Genomic DNA, 14,688 nt, shown 5'->3' with positions numbered 1-14,688 from the left:
ATCGTACCCTTTTCAAATTAGACAAATGCGTCCTAAAATTAGATGCATGTGATCTATTGTTAAAAACAAAGTCAATGAAAAAAATATAGATGCAATTTTGCTTTACAAACAAATATTTTGCCCCATCAAACATTTTTCGCTTATCGATTTCTCTTTCTTAGCTTAAATGTAAAATGATGCACTGTATCGGAGGTGGAACGCAGGCTTTGAAATAGCAATTATTTTATTGTTGATATAAAACGTAACAATGTAGTCAAGTATCTGAAAAGCTTCTGGAGATGTTGGGCTTAAAAAGAATGGCACATTGTTTTCTTTTACCGCCTCGACCAAAACAAACAAACAAGCAAAGCGACCCCTGCACCCAATCTTGACAATGCAAATGCTCTTTAGGCCGAATCACAAAATGGTGCCATACGTTTCCCATCCTGGATAAGATTCTGATGTTGACAAAGTTAGCATGACTGTTCAGTATTTGGGGTAGAGGACTCTGGTGATGTGTCCGTCAGCCCTCTTGGTGTCCAGCCACTTGCCGCACAGGAAAATGGTGGTGACGCCGTTGGCCGTGTTGGTGACCTCCACGCGGTCCAGCAGCCAACCAGGATGCAGGCCCGTGTTGTCGTGCTCCACTCGCACCTTCTGCAACTCGCCCATGTCCAGCATCTCCAGCAAGAAGCGGTCCGTCTGCTCGCGCTCAAAGAGGTTGCGGAACTTCTGCCGCAGCCGCCGCCGACCCGAGTCGCCGTTGGAGCCGAAAATGGTGACGGAGACGTTGGCGTCGGTGCCCGCTCCCTTCTCGTCGCCCGTGATGACAATAATCTCGTACTTGACAGGAACCAGGCTGCGGGCCTTGCTGGCGAAGCTCTCGATGGCCTTGGTGCACTCGAAGGTCAAGAAGTCGTCCCTCTTTGCCGACAGCGGGAGCCGGGCGTCGCAGTGAAAGATGTACCTGACGGTGAAGGCAAGGGTCTAAATAAATATTTGGATTTGTTCAAATCTGCTCACGGCCTTCTCAATTCAATATAACTGGGCTGCAATATTTTTGGGGTCGGCCAGAGCAAAATCTGTTCAAGAGTTTACAAATTTAGAAATCTTGATGCACTGTAAGTGGCATAGCAGCATGCGCTTAGGTTATGTTCACGTAGAGTATTTTTGTGTGATGGTGGTACAGCCCACCGCTGGACATTTCAAACATGGACCTTACTTGTTGCCCAGCTCTCGTTCCGTGACCACCACCTCCGCCACATGCCAGTCAAGCTCCGTCTTGACTTTTTTTCCGTCCTTGGTTGTGTGGCCCACGCAGATGCTGACAATGTCGCCCAGGTTCTTGGACGTAAACTCAAACCTGTCAACGTTTCCCCTGAAAAAGTTATTCATGTTATGGTTATCAGTCATTCAGGTCACGGTTACAGTCAGTTGAACGAGAGGCAATTGGACTTTTCGGTGTCGCTTGAAGTTGATCGTACGAGACCACCTCACTCAAATCAGAATTTGGTAAATTGGTGGTGTTGATTCTGCGATGGTGAAGTTGATATCGTGAACGCTTGTCAGTCGCTACCTCTTTCCAAGCAGATAAAGGAAGGGGAAATCCCTTTTTATATTCACCCTACCCTACAGGATGATTGCTCGGGATATTTTTTTTTCAAGACAGACGATTATCGGAGTCACATTCAAGTACCTACCGCAAAAACCGCCTCTTCTTTGATGAGTTCTCCATTAAGAACTCCTTCGAGCGGCCCTTCCTCCCCTCCAACACGATCCAAGCATTCTCTTTGGTTTCCGCCTCTGCCGTGTCTCCAGTGGCCACGCAAATTTCGTACTCTTTGTGAGAACGTACGAAAGGTAAGGTAACATTGAATGTACATGTGGCATTGGAGGAAAATAAAATAAACATCTAATTATTTTTACTGGTTTTCTCATCAAGGTCCAAGTATTCGTTGTTGGCGCACGCCAGCTCCCTCATGATCTGTCCGTCCCCGTCATTTTTGGCAAGCCAACGGTCGCACGGGAAGCGGAAGGTCTTGTCCATGATCTCGTCCTTCACGTCGATGTAGTCCAATTGCCATCCTGGTGCGAGACCTGCATGAGATGGGATTGGCAAGCCAGGAGGTTAGCCGCCATCATCAAGGGCTCGACCAGAGTCTTTTTCTCCGGGAGGCTAACCGGTGTTGTCGTGCCACACTCTGACTTTGGAGAGGTCCCCCAAGCTCAGGATGTCTGGAAAGCGGAAGGTATCCATCTGCTTGCGCTCAAATTTGTTGGACCTGTTGCACTCTTTCAACGGCAGGGCCCCCGTGTCGCCGTTCTCGCCAAAAAGGATGAGCCAAACATTGGCATCGGTGCCCGCCCCTGAAGAGGACAAGACGATGAGCTCCCCTAAAGTTTTGGCACATTCCACCCGTCCATTTTCTAGATCCCTTGTCCTCGCGGGTGAGACCGAGCCTATCCCAGCTGAATTTGTGTGAGAGAAGTGCTACGCCTGGTCTGATCGCCAGAGATCAATTGAAACCAACATTCACATCCACACCTTTGGACATATTCATTGATGAGGAAGTGATAGCGAGAGAATCTCCCTCACAGCTTTCAAACCATCATGTGTTATTCATTGCTTTAACAAGAGTTATGGAGCCATTGAAATGAAGCTTTTAAGTAGAAGAACGACACTTGGCTCCGTGCCACTAACATAGGCGATGAAGACGCACCTGCGACGTCGCCAGTCTTGACCTGAATCACATAGGCGGTGAGCTCCACCATCGTCTCCTCGTCCACCACGGCAGCCATCTCGCAAATGGTGGTCCTTCTGGGTCCGCGTGTCTTGGACAGCCACTCCTCATAGGTGAACACCGACACTTCCCCCGTGCTCAGGTTGTGCATGCTCACCTGGAGAGATCATGCATTGTCTGATCACAGATAAGAACCTCCAAATCTGAACGGGAAGCACGTTCTGCCCTGAAGTCTCCTGGCTCACAAAGTAGCTGAAGTGGACCAACCATATCAAGGAACCAATCTGGTCTGCTGCCTGAGCCGTCAATGCGTAGCCTCATTTTCCTGAGTGGGGCGATGTCGTCGATCTCCATGTTAAATGTGTCCTCCTGACCACGCTCAAACCTGAAACTCAAGCCAGAGGTGGCAAAAGTACTGACACTCTGTAATGTAGTCGATGGTAAAAGTTGAAGTACTTCTGTTTTCAACCTCAAAGGACAATTTTTAACCAAAAGCCTGTCCCTACTTTTGCCACCCAAGATCGCAATCAAATTCTCAACTGTGTTTGTTTAACCATTTACATTGTTTTTAGTTTGTGTTGTCATCCACACAGTTGAAAAAAAGAAACCGCGGAGTAGAAAGTATATTTCAAATGTTGGGAGGAAAAGTCATGAAAATACTCAAATATAGTGCCGATACCTGAAAAAAAAAAAGCTAAGTATCACGATGACGTGTTTTGTATTTTGTTACTTCCTTCCATTGAAACTCCCACATTCATCTCACCTGTTCTCGTTCTTCTGCAGAAACATTTCCTCAGTGCTGCCGTTGGCGCCAAACACAGTCATGAAAATCTTGGTGTCCGTTCCTGCATTTTGTACGTCTCCCGTGACCACAGTCACCTCATAAATCACCTGGGAGGGGAGCGCAACACTTAGCGGATTTGAGGCCCATTTGGCGATCCAAGATGGATTTTCCAAAGTTGCCACGCACTTTCTGGGAGATAGAAACGGCTTCTGCATCCAGCACGTTGAAAACTCTCGAAGTCAGACCATCTCCGCGGTCTTTGGCCAGCCAGCATGCGCAAGCAAAGATATATTTGACCCCTTTTGTTGGCACGGCAACGGAGAGCTCTTCTACCAGCCAGCAGCTCTCCGGAGTGGCACCGTCGTGGCCGAGCTACAGGAAGGGAGTGTTCAGTCACTTCACGTAGACGGTGGAGGTTCGGGATTTGCTTCATTTGTGGATGGACGCTCACCTCGACCTTTTTGATCTCTTGCACGTCTGAGCCGTGGCACTCAAAGCACTCGAGAGAGCCGGCCTGGAAGCCTTTCTTCCCATCCGGGGGATCCAACCACAGCCTATCCGTACGGCTGTGATTGGCGCCGATAATAATCACGTAGCCCCGGCTGGTAGTGCCGGCATCTCGCTCCAGTCCGGTGCACAGCGTGATGTGGTACGGTATGACTGCGCGAGGAAGTCCCGCTTCAAATCGTTTGACGAAAGCTTTTGGTCGTTTGCGCCGATTCGGACCTTCCTTACCTGGGAGTTCCTCTTCCTGCTCGTCCTTCTTTTTGCTCTTTTTGTTCACGTTGTTGTCGACACTCTTCAAGGTTGACTTGTTCTTGATATCCGGGCTCTCTCGAACGCCCTCGTAGCCCTGCGAGAAAAAACACTTTGAGCGTGAGAAGTTGCACAACGTGAGAATTTTAAGGCAAACGCTAATCCGATGCGACAACTCCCAAATGGGACCGAGACGGAGATCTCCTTGGCCTTTCAAATGTCTGCCCTCAAAAATGGGATTTGTTTGGGTATCTGTCTGACGTTCTAAGGTTTGGGGTTTGAATCTCAGTTTTAGCCTTCCTATGTGGAGTTTGCTTTGGTGAGGGATTACCGACCGGGTCCTGCCACATTTCAAAAAACGTGGCGATTAACCGTGTAAGTCAGCCGGGGCGAGCGCCGCTGCCACAATGAGGACAGGCACTCGAAAATAATGGCTGCATTTTGGAGGTCACTGGTAGAACCTTAATGTAGAAAATTCTCTGGATGCGACGGTCCTCCTTCTTCCTGGACAGCCATCGTTCGCACAAGAAGAGGAAGACCTCCTCTGAGTCGACGTCCAGAACCTCCACCTGGTCCAAGTACCAGTCGGCGCTCATCATGCTGCTATCGTGGCGGATCTTGATCTTGAACACCTGCCCCAGGTCCACAGCCTCGATGGTGAACTTGTCAACCTGTGAGAATGACAAGTGTCATGGCCACCGTCTCGTTTCATTGCGCGGGTTCTTCGTCATCGTCATCGTGTCCTTACGGATCCTCGCTCAAATTTGTTGCTGTTGTTCTCCGACTTGCTGAGCTTCCTCTCGCCAGTGTCACCCAAGTCGCCGTAGATGGTGAGGAAGACGTTGGCGTCGGTGCCCGCCCCGTACATGTCACCCGTCATCACCGACACGTTGTACGTGTGCGCTGTGGTTGATGGAGAGGACCAGAGACAGAGACAGTCAGAAGGACTTGGTTCCCAAAGGACAATGTGAGCGAGCAGAAGCTTGGGGGTGCCCCCTTTTCACACTGCCATTTTGTTTTGGACACTTTGACAAGACATGGATTGAGAACGCCGAACGTTTTGTGAGTCGTGTTAGTCACGTGATTGATTCATGGTCTCTTCTTGACTGTTCAAGTGGCATCTAAAATATGCTAAGCAGTCTTTGTGGTGCGCTTGTCGTACTCTCCAGGGCGTCGTCCACCTCGACTTCAGTGACTTTCAGGTTGCCGTCCCGCGACAGCTTCTCAGTGATGATGTCGGAAGGCACCAGCTCCCTCACCGTCTCACCGTCGTCCTCCGATTTGGCAAGCCAGCGCTCACAAGGGAAGATGACCGTCTCTGAGCCCTGCAACACAAGAAGGTCGCTCAGCCCGGCATGTGGTGAGAACAGCGCCACCCGCTGGACTTCTCCAGCATGTGAGTAGCACAATGCGCTTTGTGTAACTTTGTTCCACTTCAACACTTTGTTCGCCTCGTAGCAGAGTGACCAGAGTCATTTTCAATTTCTATCCGTGTGCCTGCTGAAAATTGTCGATTTTTGTTCAACAAAGGTTCCATGGATGAAACTTTTCTTGTTTTCTGAAAATATAAAAAAATAAATATTTATGTTGTTTGACTGAGAATTTTGTGGGTGCTCATCCATCATTCCAAAGGAAATTGTGTGCTTTATTCATTTATCTATTTCCATCCAACCACGATTTTAGTCTTGACTTTTTTTTTTTACTTGTATTTATTTTTCTTATTTTTTTATTGTATGCATTATTATATTACATGCAATGGTATTTATACAGTGACACCCTAAAAAAATTTATAATATAATATAATATATAAATTTGATAAGCACACTATTCTATTATATATTTAGATTTTTATGATTAATACCAAAAATAAATAAAAATACTGATGCAATAACAAACAATATTCAATGCGAATTCCTGTGTTGAATTTCAACCTGGAATGTGGATTGGCTGAGTGAGTTGTTAAGTCTGGAAGAATCGAGCTGCACCTTTCCCTTCTTGAGCAGACGTCGAATCTCCACTCGGTCCAGGTGCCAGCCTGGGTTGACACCGCGGTTGTCGTGACCGATGCGGATCTTCTCAATGACTTCTCCGACATCCTCCAGCTTCAGCGAGCGGTTGCGAGGAGCATCAACATATGAACCCACTCTCTCAAGAATGTGTCAAGAAAAAGAAAGATTTCCGTGACTGCACCTCAACAATGAACATATCCTCAGCTCCCCTCTCAAAGTACATCAAGCGCTCCCTCTTGTTGACGCACAGTCGCTTCTGCTGCGTACACACGGCGTCTCGTCCGTACAGGACAACAAAGACGTCCGCATCCGTGCCCGCGCCGAAAACGTCACTCGTGGAGATTTTGATCTCGTAAGGGACAACTAGAAAGACCCAAATCAAATTTAGTGAAGAACATGAAGATGTTGAACCCAATGTTGAAATGTTTTACATTTGGTGTAAAGTTCCGTTTGCAGATGATTGGGAAAAAGATCCCTGATGACGGCGCCGTCGTCCTCGCCTTTGTCCAACCAGCGGCCGCACGGGAAGCGAAGTTTCTGCCCCAGCGAAGGAGCGTTGATCTCCACCCAGTCCAGAAACCAGCCTGCTGAGCCGCCCCCTGCAGAACCGCGGCGACCAAAACCGAGGGTCAGTGGCAGAAAATTTGTGCCGCCGTCCGTTCTCGACGGCGCTTGTCCTCATTCGGGTTGCAAATTAACGTGGGGCGAGAGAACTAGGGTTCCTCCTGCACTGGTGGTCAGCGAATCGCAGGGCACAGACGTAGTATGAGAGATGGAAAAGACAAGATCAGTGACGTTTCTATTTGTCCACCTTGTGCCTCGTCACGCCGAGAGAGTGGGACACTGAGATGACGGGCGACATTGGCAAGCGCTCATGTTTGTGAGCTGGCTTCACAAAAAGTGTCTTCGTCCAGCCTCGCTCGTCATCGCAAAGCTTTTTTATTTGGAATGACCTGTTCGATGGAAGTGTTGTAAATGCTGTCAAAATATGCCCAGTGAGCGTATTTTGAGATTGTGAATTTCATTTATAGCGGGCGTGGTTTGGAATGGAATTTGGTGCTAATGACATCCACATCGTCATCTCAATGAGCATCGATTGAAAAATCAAAAAGAAAAGCAGTATTGATGATGTGCTGCTGAATTCGTATCAATCAGTCCTTTAGCAAACAATCCCAAATGAAAACTCAAGTTTCAAGCACCAAAGGTTTGCGTCCGTACCGCGGTTGTCGTGTCCAATGCCTAACTTCCTGAGTGTCCCAATGTCCACCGCCTCCACGGTGAACTCGTCAATCATGCCTCGCTCAAACTTGTTCTTGTGCGTCTTGGAAGCCTTCAAGTTTATGATGCCTGACGTTGGGACAACAGCAAATGTTCTATAAAAGGGTCGCGCATCATCCTCACGGCTGGTTCAAATATCCCACCTGTGTCATCCTTGGTACCGTACAAGGTCATAAAAACGTTGGCGTCCGTCCCGGCGTACTTCTTCTCGCCGGTTTTTATCCTCACCGTGTACGTGGTGGACATGGCTGTCGTGACGAGAGCGCTTTAGTATCCGATTATTTTTCTTCTTTTCGAATGATGATGATGGCCTCACCTTTCTGCTCCAGGCCCAGCGTGGCCTCTGAGTCGCCGCCGTCGTCGTCGTCGTCGTCGTCACCTTTCCTCATGAATGCTTCGTCCACGGGGACTAGCTCCCTGGCCAGCTGCCCGTCGTCCTCGTCAACCGCCAGCCATCGCTTGCACGGGAAGAAGTACCTGCAACCCACAGAAGTGCCATCTGCCAGCTTCTTCCCAATGCGTTGCAACGTTTGAGCAGAAGGTGAGATTGGCGGTTTCAACTATTTGTGGATTTTTCCACCACCCTACCTTTCCTCCATTGTTTGCATCAGCATTATTTCACTCAATACTGTTATAATTAATGTCTTTTTCCTGAATTTAGACTTGACTGAAGAGCCCCAAAATTGTTTCCAAGGTCTGCTTTGATTGGGTAAGTTCCATTTCTTGCCACAACTTTTCGTGTTCAAATGAATGACGCTCACTGCATTAGCGTGACTTTTTGGGATATAAATTATTTTATTTTTATTGCATGTATGATTTTTTTTAAATCTATCGTTTAAATAAAAAATAACATTATTTCTGTCATCTTTTTAATAAAATTATTTATTTTTAAAAAATATGAGAAAAACAAATTATTTGTTTTTCTAGAGTTTATATCTATTTTTTTTATAAAAAAAAGGTTGAAAAATTTGATGTTTAATTTTTATATCTGTTAAATGTGTAATACTACTTTTATAAATAATATTCAATAAAAAATTGAGAATCACGTTTTCAGTAAAAAGTCAAAAAATTCTAAGCAAAAAGTTGAACACTTAAGTATTGTAGGAGGTTTTCAAACCATAAATAAAAAAAAATTAAAAGATTTTTTTTTATTTAGAGTACCACCGTATATATAAAAAATACTAGTTTATATTTTATTAAATAAATAATTTATGACATAACATTTCCAGAAAACAAATCTTAGAACTGACATTATTTCTTGTGAGTGACGTACGTGGTTTCGTCCTTGTTGTCCACAATTTCCACCCTATCCAGGAACCAGCCCGCCCCGGCTTGGCTGTTATCATGTCGGATCCTCAGCTTCTTCAATGTGCCCAGGTCCACGGCCGTGATGCTGAACACGTCCTCCTTGCGACACACGCACAAAGTCGTATACTTTATTCTTCAAATATTGCGGGACACGATTTTGGCGACTATGACAGCTTTCTGTTTGCAGATGTTGCCATGACTGCCATGTCTTAATTGGGACTACATAAAACAATTAGCCACATAGCGATAGATGAGTCCACACGAAATCCGCTCGTCTTGTTACCGCTAACCTGCACAATTTTGCTCATCTGGAGGCTATTGTCATTGTCCAAACACAAAATGATGACGTAATGTGTCACTGCCGTGGCGAATGGCGAGCTTACCTGACCCCTCTCAAATTTATTGAGGTTGTTAGACTTCCTTAAGCGGCGCTCTCCTGTGTCGCCAGTTTGGCCGTAGAAGTTGATGTAAACTTTGGCGTCGGTCCCCGCACCCCACAGATGTCCCGTGAACACGTGCACCTCGTAAGAGTTCACTGGCGGGTGGAAAACAAACGCCTTCATCGCAGGACATTTCCAATTCCGGCGGGTACGTGTCAGTACTTTTACCCTCGAGGTCTTCATTGTGGTCGGTCAGGAGCTCCACCACGATCTCCCCGTCCTCCTCGTCCCTGGCCAGCCAGCGGTTGCAAGGGAAGCTGAACGTCTCCACCACCTCCTGTAACTCCTCCACCATCTCCACCTCCTCCTCTTCATCTTTCTTCTTCTTTTTCTTCTCCTTCTTTTTTTCCTTCTTGGCATCCTCCCGCTTCACCTCCACCTGCACCACGGCCGTCTTCAGCCGCTTGATGTCCACCGACTCCAGGAACCAGCCGTCGCCGATGCCCTTGCCGTCGTGGTAGATCCTCAGCTTGAAGATCTTGCCCACATCCTGAGCTTCTATCTAGCAAAATGGAAGGCAAATCGTGAAAGCCGCAAGCCGTGCTCGCGAGTACTCATGAAGAAGGTTTAATGTGATCGCTTGACTGAAAAGCAGGCCCGCAAAGCTCATCTGGACTTTCCCAGAAATGCCCCGCTCGTGGCTGCTCAATGGATCTGTTTTGGAAGCAGCAATTAAAGTGCGCTTGCGATATTTGACTCTCCATTCAGAATAAGGAGTAAAAATGAAAGAGAAACGAATACTCAGTGTACAGAATCCTCAAAATGTAGTTAAGAACTGCAATGAAGTATTTGTCCTTTGTTACCTCCCATCACTGAACACGAGACGTCGATCGATACGGACCTTGAAGATCTCGGTGGTACCCCGTTCAAAGTTGTTGGAGCGGCTCTTCAGGGGAAGAACTTCGGTTTTTCCGTCGTCTCCATAAATCTGACAGAAGACGTTGGCGTTGGTCCCGCCTGCGCGCACATCGCCCGTGACCACGCTCACTTCGTAGTTGATCACTGACGCGGAACAAAATGGCGACAAAAGTCAGACAAGATCTTGATCATTTCTCATCTGGACTTGTGCTTTGTCCACCTGCCATGCGATGCCACAAAAAGTTCAAAAGACATCAAGTTTAACCGTGGCCAACATTTGCATTGCCTCATTGGAAAAGTGTGAAGAATTCAACTTGTAAGTCGGAGTACGGCCGTATTAGTGGTTGATTAAGATTGGATTATTCACATTTGTCCATGTCCAGGATCTCGCTGGGATAGATCTCCACCTCCACTTTGCCGTCGGCCTCGTCCTTGCAGAGCCAGCGGTGGCTGGGGAACATGTACCGCTTGCCCTGGACAGGCACCGAGATCTGAACGCTGTCCAGAAACCAGCCGGCTCGCAAGCCTTCATTGGTGTGGCCGATGAGGAGTCTGTTGATCTGCCAAAGGTTTGAGCCAGGGTGACAATCATTTGGGATTTTGCGTTACATTTAGTTTTAGGAGATTTGATATTACCGCATCTATTATTACTTAACTTGGTTTGAATCTCAAAGGACGACAATGTTCAAACAAGAGGATTTTTCTGCGTGTACCTTTCCAATGTCGAAGGTTTCTATGGTGAAGATGTCGGTGCGACCAGTTTCAAAGTAGTTCCTCAGATCGTTGTCAGAAACGGCCAAAGTTATCTTGCCCGTGACGCCCCTCTCGCCGTATAGCTTGACGAACACCCGAGAGTCGGAGCTGGCACCGTTCACGCTGCCCGTCTTGATGGCAATATGGTAGCTAACGTCTGCAAGTGAGGTGGAGGGAGGAGTACAGTAGCTCTCAAGCCCTTACGCCAATTGCAAACAAACTCCAGTTAAATATTAATCATCGCCTACAACGGTTTCAAATGTAAGTAGACTACAAACTCCTCTTACAACAGCACCCTGAAATATAAACGGGCTACAGTTAATTCGATTTTGAAAAAAATCCATCTGTAACTCTTCCCGCGAACAACCCACGCTAAAATCGACTCCAAGCCGTCATCCAAAGCTTGTCTCTTTTCAACATACTTTTCTGACATCAACGTACTCATTTTCTATTCGGTATGGAGACATTTATCGATTGAGGACAGTTAAGAACCAGCACAAAAAGAATCGCTTCGGGTTTCAACAGCACCCCCGCGACCCTCGTGAGAAGAAGCGGAAGAGAAAAATGCAAATCTGGCTGATTCGTCTACTCACTGAAGAGACGGAGGCCTTCGCCGGATGGAACCAACTCGCGGACGATCTGCCCGTCGTCTTCATTGCGGTCCAACCACCTGATTGGAGACACATTGACTGAACTCTGGTTGGCCCGAGGAAAAAAACAGTCTTGATCTATTGAATAAGAAAGTGATCAATCGAGAAATAAGAGAAAGCAGACAGGACACTTTCCAGATGTTGCGCAGCTCTGCAGTTGGGCTGCTGGGCTCCAATTACTGAAAGGGACCGCTGTCTGACTTGTGGGCATTTAGTCTCGCTTTGTAAGGCGAAACTCATCCATCAGCCGTCTCACAACTTAATGACAAGCAACCGGAGAGCCGTCCAACTCTTATCTGGTCTTTGGGATCTTTTGTTTGGAAATGAGGCCGGGGGCTTCCATGCATGAAGAGGACAAGAGAATTAGTCGCAATGACATAGTACTAATACCTTTTTGGCCGTTGTAGTTTGCACTGAGGCCCTCTCAAGTTGGAGGCTTACAATTGCTTCAAATGTCTCAAAAGGACTTGAGCAGAACACCAAAAACAAGGACAAATTTGAGAAAGTCAGGACTGATAAGGAGTTGGCTTTAAAAGATTGTCCTGTGCTATCCCCGTCATGCTCCAGAAATACCGGAGCAACGGGTCGTGTTGAGTGTTTGGTGAAAATGTCTCACAAGTCCTTGACTGCAATCAAAATGCCAACAAGAGTTGTCACTTGTCATTCCCGGAGATACCAAACCGTTAAAGCAGCTTTCCTCTGTTTCTTCTTCTTTGTATTTTCTGGCCACCCGGATGCCCTGTGTCACTTTGCGCCGGCCCCCCTCAGGTCAGTCTTGGTATTGCAATAGAGAAATGGTTTCGGTTGAATTATTTGTGCAATCCCTAGAGCATTTGCGTGTTGGATGTTTGCCTTTATGGAGGAGGGCCTCGTGATGTGAGGAGCAACACAAAGCAAAAGAATTGAACACTTGACGGGTTGTCACTTGAAAAACGTGCAAACCAGGATCGTCGCCAGCCAATGTACTTCTTCCCAAAAATGTCGAATTTGAGAAGAATGGATGTGGTGAATCAAAAGCTTGCCTGTAACATGGGAATTGGACGGCTAACGACTCAGGCTGGCCTTCCTCCCTCACCAAGACCTTATCGAGAAACCAACCGCAGCCTCCGCCGCGCCCATCGTGTCCGACGCGTACGCGGCGGATGCGGCCCAGGGACACGGCTTCGATGAGAAACTCGTCGTGCTGAAGGAAAAGAAAAAAAAAAAGCAACGGTGGGAACCGAACGCCATTCGTGTTTTCCATGCCCCTCGCTCACGTTGCCCTTTTCAAATTTGTTGACGTTGTTTTTGCTCATGATCATCAGTCTCTCGCCGGTGTCGCCCAGGTCGCCGATGACGTTGAGGAAGACCGTGGCATCGGTGCCGCCGCCGCTGATGTTGCCCGTGCAGATGGTGATGCGATACTTTATCACTAAGCCGCAAAACAAAAACCAATTTCAAGAAGACATCAAGAAATGGATGCTGCATTTCCGTCAAGATTTTCGGACGGTCGCCGGTTCCCACTTTCGGGTGTGTTGATTCTGCAATCAGGAAGCGTGTTCATCACCTTCAATGTAAGGCCAGCGAGAAGGCGTCACTGTCGCCAACTCGTGATCTGATTGGCTGTCGCAAACGTCTGTCAAATCTGAAAGTCCCTTGAGACTCAGAGCAGACGCCCGCACGATTGTATTTGAAGGCCTCGGAAAGAATACTGCGCGTGAAACCTGCCCGGCATCACAAGATTGGATTAAAAACTCTCCGCGAAAAATACAACGCTAGGATAGAATATGACATCAATGTGAAGAATATGCAGATTTTTTTTTTTCTTGATGATGTTTGGCCACCTCGAAGGCCTTGACTGCCCGCCGCTGCTTCAATGCAACTAAAACAAATATCCATTTGACGGAGCTGTGGTCCTTTTTCGAATTGCGAGTCTATTGGCTGAGATTCAAACCCGGAACCTCAGAACTGTGTGGCACACATGCTAACCACTAGTCCACCGCTTCCCCCAACAGAATCCGTTGGTGCAAACGTGGCGTATAGAGAGAGTCCTTCTTGAATGAAATGTTCACTTGAAGCCCACCAGTTGACACGGGTGTAAAAACTCGTTTCGTACCGGGTAGTGGCTCGTCACAAAGGTCCCCCGTCGCCGGCAACTCTCGTACGATCTCGTTGTCGTCTTCGTTGATGTCGAGCCAACGGCCGCATTCGAAAATGTATTTTTCCATCGTCAGCGTCTTCAGTAAACTAACCTGCAAAAAAGCCCCAAGAAATGTGATGGGCCAAATCTGGCCACTGGACTTTGAGTGCATCGCGACGAAGAACTGAAAAGGCCTCACCCTCCCTAAGTGCCAGCCGGCAAACGGATGCCTCTTCTCGTGCCAGATGCGCACTTTTAGGAGTCGTCCAATGTCGGGAAGTTCAATCTAAAAAAACAAAAAACAAAACCTCCGACAATCTATGAAAGTATTTCCAGCAGTCCAAGGTTTCGTGTGCTGCATAATTTGGGATTACCATAAATTTATCAAGACGGCCCTGTTCAAAACTGTCCGAGTTGTTTTCCAGCTTGATCTCGTTTGATTTGCCGCTCTCTCCATAGATCTGCAGAAATACCTGGGCGTCGGTACCCGCGCCCTTCAGGTCCGAGGTCCAGATCCACAAGGACCACGGATACTCTGTCGCACAAACGACAAAGCAAGTGAGCTTTTAGAATTTAGTCAGAGGGCGAGTCGATAGCCCGACGGCGCTCACTCTTCTGCTTCCTCTGACGGAGGGAAACCATTTCGTAGAGCTCCCTCTCGATGAGCCCGTCGCCCTCGTCCTCGTCGAGCCACATCCCACACGGAAAGGTCTGCTCCACTCCCGTGAATGGACAGTAGATGACCACCTCGATGACAAACGGGTGGACAACGTCACCCCAAGTGCGGAGGTGAGCTCAATTTTTTTCATTCATCTCATTAAATGATGAAAGCATTTTAGTTTAGTTTCTTAAATCATTGAAAATAATCAAATCATTCACGTTAGAACCTTTTCTGGCTATTGCATTTGAGTGCATGAGAGAGCAATTGGACATGAAAACATTTTGAAGGTGAATGTAGGAGGAAAAATAAATAAGTCAACGTAAGCACAATAGTGAGAGAATTTATGACGTGC

The 14,688-nt window shown here is 47.3% G+C and overlaps 1 protein-coding gene and 1 long non-coding RNA gene across 2 annotated transcripts in view; one reads left to right on the top strand and one right to left on the bottom strand.

The window, feature by feature from the left end:
- Positions 1-228: 228 nt before the first annotated feature.
- The window catches only part of loxhd1a (lipoxygenase homology PLAT domains 1a), a 22,124-nt gene continuing 7,664 nt past the window's right edge, over positions 229-14,688 (bottom strand). Inside the window, exons 10-42 of the mRNA XM_088281358.1 lie at positions 14,287-14,422; positions 14,050-14,210; positions 13,875-13,961; positions 13,652-13,787; positions 12,813-12,967; positions 12,579-12,739; positions 11,500-11,576; positions 10,867-11,063; positions 10,521-10,713; positions 10,137-10,297; positions 9,464-9,797; positions 9,239-9,390; positions 8,821-8,954; positions 7,864-8,024; positions 7,691-7,795; positions 7,491-7,616; positions 6,701-6,868; positions 6,451-6,632; positions 6,246-6,362; positions 5,423-5,585; positions 5,009-5,163; positions 4,722-4,931; positions 4,240-4,357; positions 3,956-4,164; positions 3,691-3,876; positions 3,484-3,611; positions 2,988-3,105; positions 2,700-2,877; positions 2,161-2,346; positions 1,906-2,076; positions 1,680-1,818; positions 1,202-1,357; positions 229-946 (exon numbers count right to left, since the gene is read on the bottom strand). Coding sequence (XP_088137484.1) covers positions 466-946; positions 1,202-1,357; positions 1,680-1,818; positions 1,906-2,076; positions 2,161-2,346; positions 2,700-2,877; positions 2,988-3,105; positions 3,484-3,611; positions 3,691-3,876; positions 3,956-4,164; positions 4,240-4,357; positions 4,722-4,931; positions 5,009-5,163; positions 5,423-5,585; positions 6,246-6,362; positions 6,451-6,632; positions 6,701-6,868; positions 7,491-7,616; positions 7,691-7,795; positions 7,864-8,024; positions 8,821-8,954; positions 9,239-9,390; positions 9,464-9,797; positions 10,137-10,297; positions 10,521-10,713; positions 10,867-11,063; positions 11,500-11,576; positions 12,579-12,739; positions 12,813-12,967; positions 13,652-13,787; positions 13,875-13,961; positions 14,050-14,210; positions 14,287-14,422 — 5,541 coding nt within the window. The 3' untranslated portion in view covers positions 229-465. The remainder of the gene's footprint in view (positions 947-1,201; positions 1,358-1,679; positions 1,819-1,905; positions 2,077-2,160; positions 2,347-2,699; positions 2,878-2,987; positions 3,106-3,483; positions 3,612-3,690; positions 3,877-3,955; positions 4,165-4,239; positions 4,358-4,721; positions 4,932-5,008; positions 5,164-5,422; positions 5,586-6,245; positions 6,363-6,450; positions 6,633-6,700; positions 6,869-7,490; positions 7,617-7,690; positions 7,796-7,863; positions 8,025-8,820; positions 8,955-9,238; positions 9,391-9,463; positions 9,798-10,136; positions 10,298-10,520; positions 10,714-10,866; positions 11,064-11,499; positions 11,577-12,578; positions 12,740-12,812; positions 12,968-13,651; positions 13,788-13,874; positions 13,962-14,049; positions 14,211-14,286; positions 14,423-14,688) is intronic.
- The window catches only part of LOC148318811 (uncharacterized), a 19,129-nt gene continuing 13,203 nt past the window's right edge, over positions 8,763-14,688 (top strand). Inside the window, exons 1-4 of the long non-coding RNA XR_015839750.1 lie at positions 8,763-10,469; positions 10,537-10,722; positions 14,135-14,233; positions 14,325-14,464. This is a non-coding gene — a long non-coding RNA (uncharacterized LOC148318811). The remainder of the gene's footprint in view (positions 10,470-10,536; positions 10,723-14,134; positions 14,234-14,324; positions 14,465-14,688) is intronic.

Source organism: Idiotropiscis lumnitzeri, chromosome 18, assembly GCF_059441095.1.
Source record: "Idiotropiscis lumnitzeri isolate Australia: NSW breed Sydney's pygmy pipehorse chromosome 18, RoL_Ilum_1.0, whole genome shotgun sequence".
In the NCBI taxonomy this organism is placed as follows: domain Eukaryota; kingdom Metazoa; phylum Chordata; class Actinopteri; order Syngnathiformes; family Syngnathidae; genus Idiotropiscis; species Idiotropiscis lumnitzeri.
The sequence above is the reverse complement of the archived record's forward strand: the minus strand, read 5'-3'. Positions and strand labels throughout refer to the sequence as shown.